Source organism: Lethenteron reissneri, chromosome 61 (genome assembly GCF_015708825.2).
Source record: "Lethenteron reissneri isolate LAM-NWPU_2019-01 chromosome 61, ASM1570882v1, whole genome shotgun sequence".
Taxonomy (NCBI): domain Eukaryota; kingdom Metazoa; phylum Chordata; class Hyperoartia; order Petromyzontiformes; family Petromyzontidae; genus Lethenteron; species Lethenteron reissneri.
The window spans coordinates 5,055,878-5,068,340 of NC_083839.1; the positions used below are offsets into that span (position 1 = coordinate 5,055,878).

Below are 12,463 nucleotides of genomic sequence, written 5' to 3' on the forward strand. Positions count from 1 at the left end.
TACTTCACCACGCTGGTCCGTGCCGGTTGGAGGGAGAGGGAGGGGTGAACAGAGGACCGGTTCAGGTATCACTTGCCACCGTTGTGAGTTCGGAATATTTATTTTAACAGAATCAGAACGTGTATTTAGACTGCTGGAGGAATTCGTTGAGCCGTGAAGCTCTTTTTCACACACGTCCAGTCGAGGGCATGGGGCCAGAAAGTTTAGAACAGCAAACAATACAAAAACACGAGTGCAATGTATGTGAAAGGTAAATAAATCACACAAAAACTTCCCAGGTAAATCCTGCTGAGTCATCGTTGTCAGAAGCAACCGAGACCAGATATCAGAGCTCAACAAAGTGGCTTATCGTGTAGAGCAGTCAAATAAGCTAAAGACTCTTAAACGCGTAATATCAATTCTAAATGCGGGGGGAAAAACCGGAGGACCCGGAGAAAAAAAAATCCACGCGACCACGGGGAGAGAGAGAGAGACACGCAAACTCCAAATATACAGCAGCAGGCGTCAGGGTCGGGATCGAACCCACGACCTCCTGTGCACCAGGCGAGGTAGTTAACATCTCCTAGCCACCGTGATGATGAGAGAGAGAGAGACACGCAAACTCCAAATATACAGCAGCAGCAGGCGTCAGGGTCGGGATCGAACCCACGACCTCCTGTATACCAGGCGAGGTAGTTAGCATCTCCTAGCCACCGTGATAATGAGAGAGAGAGACATGCAAACTCCAAATATACAGCAACAGGCATCCGAGTCGGGATCGAAGCAACGACCTCCTGCATACCAGGCGAGGTAGTTAACATCTAGCCACCGTGATGATGATGAGAGAGAGAGATAGAGACACGCAAACTCCAAATATACAGCAGGCGTTAGGGTCGGGATCGAAGCAACGACTTCCTGCACACCAGGCGAAGTCTTTACCATCCCCTAAGTGGTTACAACTTTAAGCTCATGGCAAATTTGTATGTGGTGGTGGTGAGGGGGAGGTGTCCCTCGGTCTGTCGCCGCAGCTGATGTTTTTGTTTCTGCAGATCCTCGCGTCTTTTGGACTGGCGAGCGCGCACTACACTTACCTGGACGAGGACAACGAGGAGGTACGTGCAACAGAGACCCCCCCGGCTGCCAGGCCCACACCGCCCTTCACCGCCCTTCACCGCCGGTGTTGCCAACCTTGGGTTGGTTTCAACGGAAACGTCCGGTCCGGCTTTATTAGCGGCCAGTATATTTGACGATTCGTAATTTAGTTGTTTCGCGACGGGTTAGGACAAGCGCATTCCCAACCTTGTGGTCCTCTCGCCGACCGCCAGGGGTCCGCAAGGCCGCGGAAAATAATAATAATAAAGACATCCTCACCACAATTTCAGGAAAAGAATATTTAATTATAGTGGGGAAATCCTATGAGCTCTTAAGCTCTTTTTTCACGGACGACCCGTAGGGGTACGGGAGTCGGAACGTGACAACAACAAGCAGTGCAAAAACACGATAGCAGTGCCAAGTATAAGAAAAGTAAGCAAATCACTTTTTTAAAAATATGCAAATAAAATTAAACAAATTTTTTTTTTAATCTTACCAGGTAAGACTCAGCGAGCCGGTAACTCGCAGCCAAATTTCAAACAACTGCTCGTGCTAGCGTGTGATGCTGGTGTTGGCCCGCAAAATGTTTAGAGGTTGTAAAGGGGCCCGCTCACTCGAAAACGTTGGGAACCGCCGGGTGAGCCACGCACTGATCGGGCCAAAATCTGAGACCATCCGCCGCCCGACGCAGACAAACAAGATGAAACGTCCACGTGTACGAACGTTACTCATTCACACGGCTCGCTCGCAGGCTGTAGCGGAAGAGAGCGGCCCCCGCAGCCAAAGCAAACGAGTAGGCGGCGCTCCGCTCAGCTCGAACGGCGAGTTCGCCCTACGGCTGACGCCGCGTTTGGCGGGGACGCGTTCCCAGTCCCCGTGCCGCTACTCCGTCTTTTAATAGACGTGGCAAGTCACCCAGCGGCTATGTTGACAACGCTTGGAAGGAGGAGTCCGGAGCGACGGCTGCGAGCCGATTGAGACTCGTTTGGTAAAGTTTCCTCTTTTTTAAGAGTTGCCAGGCTCTCTGTTCTAGACTCGGGGTTTGGAGACTAAAATAGGTAAACGGCGGGTCTCTGAAAGCGACGCCACGCAATTATAGATGGACACGTCAGTTTTTTTTTATACAGCGTTACTCGAAGTTAAGGGCACGAAGCTTCTCTTGCAGCAGATAAATATTTAAGGGTCCGATGATTTCAGCCTCGTAAATCACGTCGGGGAAAACCCAGACGTGGGCGGTCGTGCGCGCACAGGGATAGAGACGCACACACACCGTGATAGAGACACACACACACACACAGTGATAGAGACGCACACACACACACAGTGATAGAGACACACACACACACAGTGATAGAGACACACACACACACAGTGATAGAGACACACACACACACAGTGATAGAGACACACACACACAGTGATAGAGACACACACACACACAGTGATAGACACACACACACACAGTGATAGACACACACACACACACAGTGATAGACACACACACAGTGATAGAGACACACACACACAACAGTGATAGACACACACACACAGTGATAGAGACACACACACACACAGTGATAGAGACACACACACACAGTGATAGAGACACACACACAGTGATAGAGACACACACACACACAGTGATAAAGACACACACACACACAGTGATAGAGACACACACACACAGTGATAAAGACACACACACAGTGATAGAGACACACACACACACACAGTGATAGAGACACACATACACACAGTGATAGAGACACACACACACAGTGATAAAGACACACACACAGTGATAGAGACACACATACACAGTGATAAAGACACACACACACACAGTGATAGAGACACACACACACAGTGATACACACACACACACAGTGATAGAGACACACACGGGGATAGACACTCATACACAGTGATAAAGACGCACACAGTGATAGAGACACACATACACAGTGATAAAGACACACACAGTGATAATGACACACACACAGTGATAGACACACACACACAGTGATAGAGACACACACACACAGTGATACACACACAGTGATAGAGACACACACACACAGTGATACACACACACACACAGTGATAGAGACAACACACACACAGTGATAGACACACACACACAGTGATAGACACACACACACAGTGATAAAGACACACACAGTGATTCACACACACACAGTGATACACACACACACAGTGATAGAGACACACACACACAGTGATAAAGACACACACCCAGTGATAGAGACACACACACACACAGTGATAAAGACACACACACACAGTGATAAAGACACACACACACCGTGATAGAGACACACACGGGGATAGAGACACACACACACACACAGTGATAAAGACACACACACACACAGTGATAAAGACACACACACAGTGATAGAGACACACACACACACACACAGTGATAGAGACACACACACACAGTGATAGACACACACACACAGTGATAGACACACACACACAGTGATAGAGACACACACACACAGTGATAGACACACACACACAGTGATAGAGACACACACACACAGTGATAGACACACACACAGTGATAAAGACACACACATGGGATAGACATGCACACAGTGATAGAGACACACACACACACGCTGGGGGAGCAGTGGGATTGAACCAAGAATATTCCCAAGTCCCATGCCGTGTCAGGTGATGCTGCGTCTCATTTTCTCTCTCCACAGGTGTCCATCGACACTGAAGGTAGGGCGGCGCAACAAAGCATCCCCTGCACAACACAATAAAGACAAAGATCGCCCGTGTAGCCTCGGGCTTCCGGAGGGAAAGTGCCTTTGGCGAGCGCCTGTGAGGGGCCGGCACGGCACACGTGGCCACCACTCCCACGCCCGGCCCGCTTTGTCTCCGCCCAGTGGCGGCGTGTACACGCGGCACACGAGTGCTCGTTTAATCAGAAGCTGAGTCTTTATGTGGACTGCAAGGCGGAGCAATCCGATGGGCTGTGAAGCTCTTTGTTTCTTGCAGAGGTCTCTCTAGCGTGGGTCACGGGGTCGGCGGGTTTACAACAGCGAGCGATGCAAAAACTTAACGACAGCAGTGCAAGATGGAGAAATGGGTGTTAGCGGGTCACTAAATATCACAATAATGATCAATTGCTCCCTGATTTAAATCTGATTTATCGAGAGCTTTGTCAGGGCAGCAAAAATAATAAGAGACGGAGTCACGGGCCACAACGAGTTGGCACCACAACGGCGGTAGTTAGTCGTTCGGCAAGATGGCGTGTGGACATTTAAGGCCGAGCTGACCTAGGGGGGAGGCACACAGGACCAACGTTTTCTCATGAGCAGCGGGTGGAATCGGTTTGTAGCGCGGTGCACCCTGCTCGGATGCCGCCCGTGTCCGGATGATTTTATTAGGAAGCACCTTGAAATCTAGATTGAAAAACTCATTTCTATCGAACGGCTTTTCGTGTCACCATTGGAACCTCATTTGCCAGTAAAAAATATGATAATTGGTTTTTTACCCTTCTATCTGGCAACAAAACTGACACCTTTTTTACAAGGAGTCATGTTTGCATAGACCACTACCGCAGTCATAATACAAAAAAAAACATAACTCTGATAATGTACATATACATACATTATCAGAGTTGTGTTTTTTGTTTGTACATATACATACATTATCAGAGTTGTGTTTTTTGTTTGCATTATGACTGCAGGTATTGTGGTCTATGCAAACATGACTCCTTGTGAAAAAGGTGTCAGTTTTGTTGCCAGATAGAAGGGTAAAAAAACAATTATCACGGCTTTTCGTGTGTCTAGTTTGTTATCCTTCCCCCCCCACGCACACGTCCGATGAGCACGGATGGCTACGTACGGCGCGAATGAAGTTGAACAGAAGACGCCCACCCCAGCCAGCCTGTGTTTAGAAATAATCTTTTACAAAATCTGGTTGCTGTGAGGCTCGGTTGGGACTTGATGACGGCATTAAGACTCTGACCTTTATTACCTCCAAATGGGGGCAAAGCTAAACACACGCACGCACACTGATTGTGCACCGCCCTCGGCCATAACCTTCCAGTGTTCAAACAATTTCCTGCAAAAAGTGTCTCGATTGGAATCGTCGTACAGTAGCGGCGGCGGCAGCAACATCGCTCGCCCCACCCGCACAGCCCGTGACCCAGAGAGTGTGAGCGTGTGAGTGTGAGCGTGTGATTGTGAGCACGGTGAGCGTGTGAGTGTGAGCGTGTGAGTGTGTGAGCGTGTGATTGTGAGCACGGTGAGCGTGTGAGTGTGAGCGTGTGCACGGTGAGTGTGAGCGTGTGAGTGTGTGAGCGTGTGATTGTGAGCACGGTGAGCGTGTGAGTGTGAGCGTGTGAGTGTGTGAGCGTGTGATTGTGAGCACGGTGAGCGTGTGAGTGTGAGCGTGTGCACGGTGAGTGTGAGCGTGTGAGTGTGAGCACGGTGAGCGTGTGAGTGTGAGTGTGTGAGCGTGTGATTGTGAGCACGGTGAGCGTGTGAGTGTGAGTGTGTGAGCGTGTGATTGTGAGCACGGTGAGCGTGTGAGTGTGAGCGTGTGCACGGTGAGTGTGAGCGTGTGAGTGTGTGAGCGTGTGATTGTGAGCACGGTGAGCGTGTGAGTGTGAGCGTGTGAGTGTGTGAGCGTGTGATTGTGAGCACGGTGAGCGTGTGAGTGTGAGTGTGTGAGCGTGTGATTGTGAGCACGGTGAGCGTGTGAGTGTGAGTGTGTGAGCGTGTGATTGTGAGCACGGTGAGCGTGTGAGTGTGAGCGTGTGCACGGTGAGTGTGAGCGTGTGAGTGTGTGAGCGTGTGATTGTGAGCACGGTGAGTGTGAGCGTGTGAGTGTGTGAGCGTGTGATTGTGAGCACGGTGAGCGTGTGAGTGTGAGCGTGTGCACGGTGAGTGTGAGCGTGTGAGTGTGTGAGCGTGTGATTGTGAGCACGGTGAGCGTGTGAGTGTGAGCGTGTGAGTGTGTGAGCGTGTGATTGTGAGCACGGTGAGTGTGAGCGTGCTAGCGTGTAAGCGTGTGAGCGTGTGAGCGTGTGCACGGTGAGTGTGAGCGTGTGAGTGTGTGAGCGTGTGATTGTGAGCACGGTGAGCGTGTGAGTGTGAGCGTGTGCACGGAGAGTGTGAGCGTGTGAGTGTGTGAGCGTGTGATTGTGAGCACGGTGAGCGTGTGAGTGTGAGCGTGTGCACGGTGAGTGTGAGCGTGTGAGTGTGTGAGCGTGTGATTGTGAGCACGGTGAGTGTGAGCGTGCTAGCGTGTAAGCGTGTGAGCGTGTGAGCGTGTGCACGGTGAGTGTGAGCGTGTGAGTGTGTGAGCGTGTGATTGTGAGCACGGTGAGCGTGTGAGTGTGAGCGTGTGCACGGTGAGTGTGAGCGTGTGAGTGTGTGAGCGTGTGATTGTGAGCACGGTGAGCGTGTGAGTGTGAGCGTGTGCACGGTGAGTGTGAGCGTGTGAGTGTGTGAGCGTGTGATTGTGAGCACGGTGAGCGTGTGAGTGTGAGCGTGTGCACGGTGAGTGTGAGCGTGTGAGTGTGTGAGCGTGTGATTGTGAGCACGGTGAGCGTGTGAGTGTGAGCGTGTGAGTGTGTGAGCGTGTGATTGTGAGCACGGTGAGTGTGAGCGTGCTAGCGTGTAAGCGTGTGAGCGTGTGAGCGTGTGCACGGTGAGTGTGAGCGTGTGAGTGTGTGAGCGTGTGATTGTGAGCACGGTGAGCGTGTGAGTGTGAGCGTGTGCACGGTGAGTGTGAGCGTGTGAGTGTGTGAGCGTGTGATTGTGAGCACGGTGAGTGTGAGCGTGCTAGCGTGTAAGCGTGTGAGCGTGTGAGCGTGTGCACGGTGAGTGTGAGCGTGTGAGTGTGTGAGCACGGTGAGTGTGAGCGTGCTAGCGTGTGAGCGTGTGCACGGTGAGTGTGAGCGTGTGAGAGTGTGAGCGTGTTGAGTGTGAGCGTGCTAGCGTGTAAGCGTGTGAGCGTGTGCACGGTGAGCGTGTGAGTGTGAGCACGGTGTGAGTGTGAGTGTGTGAGCACGGTGAGTGTGAGCGCGTAAGTGTGAGCGTGTGAGCGCGTGAGCGCGTGAGCGTGTGCACGGTGAGTGTGAGCGTGTGAGTGTGTGAGCACGGTGAGTGTGAGCGCGTAAGTGTGAGCGCGTGAGCGTGATGCAAGGGTTGCGTCATGAAGTGCCTTGACTCGCTGTTGTGTTTTCGCAGAGGAATACGGCGAAGCGCTCAAGGTGAGATGCGCGTCACTCGCCCATCACCTGACACGCTCGCTCACACGCACACGCCTGTCACACGCACACGCCTGTCACACGCACACGCCTGTCACACGCACACGCCTGTCACACGCACACGCCTGTCACACGCACACGCCTGTCACACGCATACGCCCGCTTACCCACGCACACTCGTGTGTACACGCTCATGTACGAAATGTGTTTTTACCCGCCCCAATCGGACGTTTGTGAAAAAGCGCTTTACAGCTCATTGGATTCCTCCAGTGTAAATAAATATTCTGATTCTGCTCAGGCTCACAGAACGCCCGCACACGCTCGCACACTCGCGCACTAACACAGTGTACAAAACCAGACATGCACACACAGATACAAATAAGGTCTCCCATACAGCCACCAATAGTCTCCCTGGGGCCGATGTTTACACACCGCACCAGGTACTAAGGCTCAGTCGACCTATGGAAGGCCCAGGCCTGGATCTGAACTCACGAATGATGCCGGCCCTGAGCCGGTCAGCGAACTTGGGTTGGCGGGTTCGTAGCGCAGTACCCTAACTACTGTGCCACCACTCCCCCTGCCATCCCACCCACGCACGTACACACACACGTACACACACACACACGCGTACACATGTACACACACGCACACGTACACACGTACACACACACACGTAGACACGTACACACACGTCGTACACATGTACACACACGTACACACACACGTACACGTACACACGCGTACACATGTACACACACGTACACACACACGTACACACACGTACACACACGTACACACGCACGTACACACACGCACGTACACACACGCGTACACGTACACACGCGTACACATGTACACACACGTACACACACACGTACACACACGTACATCATGTACACACACACTGTACACACGTACACACACATGTACACACGTACACACACGTACACACACACATGTACACACACACGTACGCACGTACACACACGTACACACGTACACACACACTGTACACACGTACACACACATGTACACACACACTGTACACACGTACACACATGTACACACACACGTACGCACACATGTACACGCGCATACCTGGCTGGGCGTGACTACGAGCAGAGCCGATGGAAGTTAACCCCCCCCCCCCCCCGAGGGTGGTGGAGGGAGGGGCACTGTCGTCCGTAACTAAACAATACCGTGCCGTGTTTAGCTCTTGCGTAACATTGCTGGCAGCGGGCAGTGAGTGTTCACCGTAGTCAGGGGACTCAAAACAACGCAAAGACCGTGTTGTGGTTATAAATACCAACGGGGATAATTGTTTGGATGTGAGCCAAGAGTTGGCCTACTGGCCAAGTTGTCCTGAATCCACCCGATGATGGGTTTAACCGGCAGCCTCTGGATTAATTCTAGATTTGAAGCTTTCGTGACTGCAATGATTCATATTCTTAGGTTTTTTTCGGTAAAGTCACGTAGGTTAAAAAATTAATAAAAGTAAAATAAAATAAAAATCACGACGTTTCGGAGGCAACACAAGCTTCCGTCTTCAGGTGGTACCGTCACAGCCACGACAGCTGTATCAACTAGTAGCTCCTGCAATCTCTCATTTACTTGATACAGCCGTCGTGGCTGTGACGGTGCCACCTCCGAAACGTCGTGATTTTTATTTGATTTTACTTTTTAATGTTTTTACCTACGTGACTTTACCGAAAAAACCTAAGAATAAGCCTCTGGATTGCGTGCGTGGAGCTCGCAAATCTGTTAAAGATCTGGCCACGGTGCCATCGGTGAGCTCATCCGGCAGGCGACGCGGCCTTGGCTGTGTCGTGTAGCCCGCATGCCCAGCCACCGCTTGCCCAAGCTGCTTCTGTTTGGCCCGATCGAGGGGGCTAAACGAGTGCGGGCTAGAGAAGGGATGGACTGATGCGGTACAGGAGGATGTGGATCGGCCTCTATGGAGGAGGCTTGTAAAAGATGCTACTGGGCAGTTGGAGGCAATTGCCCTCCAACAAAATCGGAGGGCAGAGGAGTGATGCTCACAATAACGAGGAAAGTTCCAGATGCCTAAAACATCGCAAGTTGGCACAGGTGGTACATCTGCCAGCCATCTCAGTCATCCCATGGCACCTGGGTCTATCCCGTGACCTGCCAGCGAGCCTTCGGCACTTGACGCGGGCTTCGAGTGTACCTGGCGTGGCACAAGCGCTGTGGTGACTTCACCACCACATCGTGGCGAATGGTGGTGGTTGTATCTGCAAGTGTCTGTGCGTGCATGTGCACGTTCGTGTTTATTTATACAAAGGCGGCCGGTCGTGGTGCTGGCCACCCACCCCCTAACAGCGCTTTCGCCTACAGTCTGTTCGGGCTATATGGGTGATCTTTGTCTTTGTATGTATACAGGTGGCATGTGCTGATGGCTATGTTCTGCACATCACCGTCCACAACGAGGAATCAAGTTCAGGGACGGATGACTCCAGCAGCGGCAACGTCAGCGTCAGCAGCAGCAGCACCACAACAACCACAAGTGTGCAGGAGCCTGCAGCCGTCTTCATATCGCAGCAGCAGCAGCAGCAACAGCAGCAGCATTATGATGAACACCGCCACCGCCACCACCACCACCACCACGAAAAGCACCACCACCACCACCAACCTCATCACCACCACCATCACCACAAGCATCACCAGCAGCAGCTTGAGCAGCAGCTTCAGCAGCACCTTCAACAGCACCAGCAGCAGATTCAGCAGCACCAGCAGCAGATTCAGCAGCACCAGCAGCAGGTGCTGCAGTTCCAGCAGCAGGCTCAACAACAGCAGCAGCAGGCGGTGGTGCAGCAAGTGCAGGTGCAGCAAGTTGAGGAGCAGCACCAGCAGCAGGTGCTGCAGTTCCAGCAGCAGGTTCAACAGCAGCAGCAGGCGGTGGTGCAGCAATTTCAGGAGCAGCACCAGCAGCAGGTGCTGCAGTTCCAGCAGCAGGCTCAACCGCAGCAGCAGGCGGTGGTGCAGCAAGTTGAGGAGCAACAACAGCAGCAGCAGCAGCAGAAGAATCAGGTTTGTGAAGATTTGTACCCCGCTCGGGGAACCCGGCGCGTCTGCCACGCCAACCAATGAAACTCGTGGGCAGCGGTGATTCAACTTGGCTTGCTCCTCACCGCCGGCACGACCTGTTTGCTGGCGGTCACTCGCCGGGCTTGAGCAGCGTTTGCCGCCGTCGTACAGAGCCGAGCCGAGGCGAGGCGGGTGAAGAATGGCCCCGTTCTGCTGTGCACGACCCTTCTTGTAACCTTCGACCTCGGTTCGGCACGACTCGCCTTCGTGCGTCGGTACCGTCGCTGCCTTGCAGACGGCCCCGCGGGGCATCGCGCCGCGTGTCAACATCTTAAACACGATGGGTTGGAGGGAGGGGGGGGGGAAGGTCGCCCCGTTGCGCCGCGTGGATTTTTGTTGAAACGGATTCGGCAAGTTTTGATTTGGCCGTACGCAAGCCGGCGGGCGGCTGTTGCCTGGCGCTGGATGCAGCCGCGTGTTTGCAAATGGTCCGTTTTGCTCTCTGGTTTGAGTGCCAACATTTGGGGGAAGGTCACCCCACGTGATTTTCAACGGGGTGAATGATTGTCTGATAAGCACTGCAACTTATACGAAAGCTTCGCTCGTATCGGATCGCCGTTCCGAGATTCGTTTATGTCCCGCACACCCCTCTTATGGATGGACCGCCGAGCAGAGCTAACATACGAACGCCTTAAACTTTCGTTGGAGAGCTGTCAAATACCATTTTTTAATCTGCCCTAAATAAATATCCGGGGTCAAGGTGTTGGCGCGCTAAGTAGACACCGATCACGCTTTGCGTAGCCACGCACGCTCGTGGCGGGGAAAAAATGCGCGCAAAATACGGCTCTGGTAATCTTCGCATGTTCCTCGACTCTGCCTCCGTTGCGGGATTTGTGTTGATAAGGTGAGCAGCACACGGGCAATGCAATCGCCGACCACATGATTAGCTCCGGTTCAGCTTTCATAACTTGTGACACTGCCAACACAGGGTCCCGTGGTGACTTGGAAAGCGTAAAGAAAGTGACTGGGTGGTGGAGGGCAAATCGGAATGTGGTTTTGGGTTCACTCCTGCCATCGCAGTCACCCTAGCCATACGGTGATCCGGATCCAGCTTGTGGTAATGTGAACGGCATTTTGCAACTCCATTCCGCGTTTTCCTGATCAACCAACATGTTCGGTCCATATGCAGAGCACCTTCACTCAAGGCGCTTGCCATGGCGAACGAAACGGTGACAGGATGGAGTGCTGTAGTTGCAGGAGGTCGTGGGTTAAATCCCGACCCTGGCGCCTGCTGCTTTACATATGGAGTTTGCGTGTCTCTCCCGCCCCCGTGGTCACGGTCCTCCGGTTTTCCTCCTCCACTTTAAGAATCAACATCACGCATTTAAAAATATTCGGCTGCTACATATTTCCACGTGATAAGTCAATTTCGTTGAGCTGTCATTTGTGGCCAGGTCGCTTCTGATTTGAAAAAAAAACAAAAGCTACATAGCTCAGTGGGCCTTAGCTGGTAAAATTAAAAAAAAGATAGTCAACAGTAATAATGAAAAAGTCAGACCGGAGTTGCAAAGTGCCGCTGTAAGTAGGCGACGAGACGTCTCCGCGTGCGGCTGGTGGTGGTGGTGGCGGTGGTGGTGGCGGCGGCGGTGGTGGCGGTGGTGGTGGTGGCGGCGGTGGTGGTGGTGGCGGCGGTGGTGGCGGCGGTGGTGGTGGTGGTGGCGGCGGCGGTGGCGGTGGTGGTGGTGGTGGCGGTGGCGGTGGTGGTGGTGGCGGTGGTGGTGGTGGCGGTGGTGGCGGGGGCGGCGGTGGCGGCGGTGGCGGTGGTGGCGGCGGTGGTGGTGGTGGTGTGCGGATCTCATTTGGCCTTCTCATGCTGTGGACGCTGCCCGTGAAGGTGGACGAGACTCCGCTGGTGGTGACCCAGCGCCCGGACGTTGATGGCGGCGGCAGCAGCAGCAGCGGCGGCGGCGATGATCCTGGTGACGTTGACGGTGATGGTGCCGCCACCGGTGGCGGTGGGGATGGTTTCCCGGTACCGCCCGGCACACCGCCTCCGTGGTTCCAGGAGTACATGGAGAAGGTGAGGGC

At 53.1% G+C, this 12,463-nt stretch overlaps 1 protein-coding gene across 4 annotated transcripts in view; it reads left to right on the plus strand.

Annotated features, from left to right (window-relative positions):
- LOC133358324 (next to BRCA1 gene 1 protein-like) overlaps positions 1–12,463 on the plus strand; it is a 38,891-nt gene that overhangs the window by 12,319 nt on the left and 14,109 nt on the right. For all 4 annotated transcript variants that reach the window (XM_061576587.1, XM_061576588.1, XM_061576589.1 and 1 more), the window contains 5 exons: positions 1,029–1,091; positions 3,807–3,825; positions 7,311–7,333; positions 9,731–10,378; positions 12,270–12,455. In XM_061576587.1, the coding sequence (XP_061432571.1) occupies positions 1,029–1,091; positions 3,807–3,825; positions 7,311–7,333; positions 9,731–10,378; positions 12,270–12,455 (939 nt within the window). The remainder of the gene's footprint in view (positions 1–1,028; positions 1,092–3,806; positions 3,826–7,310; positions 7,334–9,730; positions 10,379–12,269; positions 12,456–12,463) is intronic.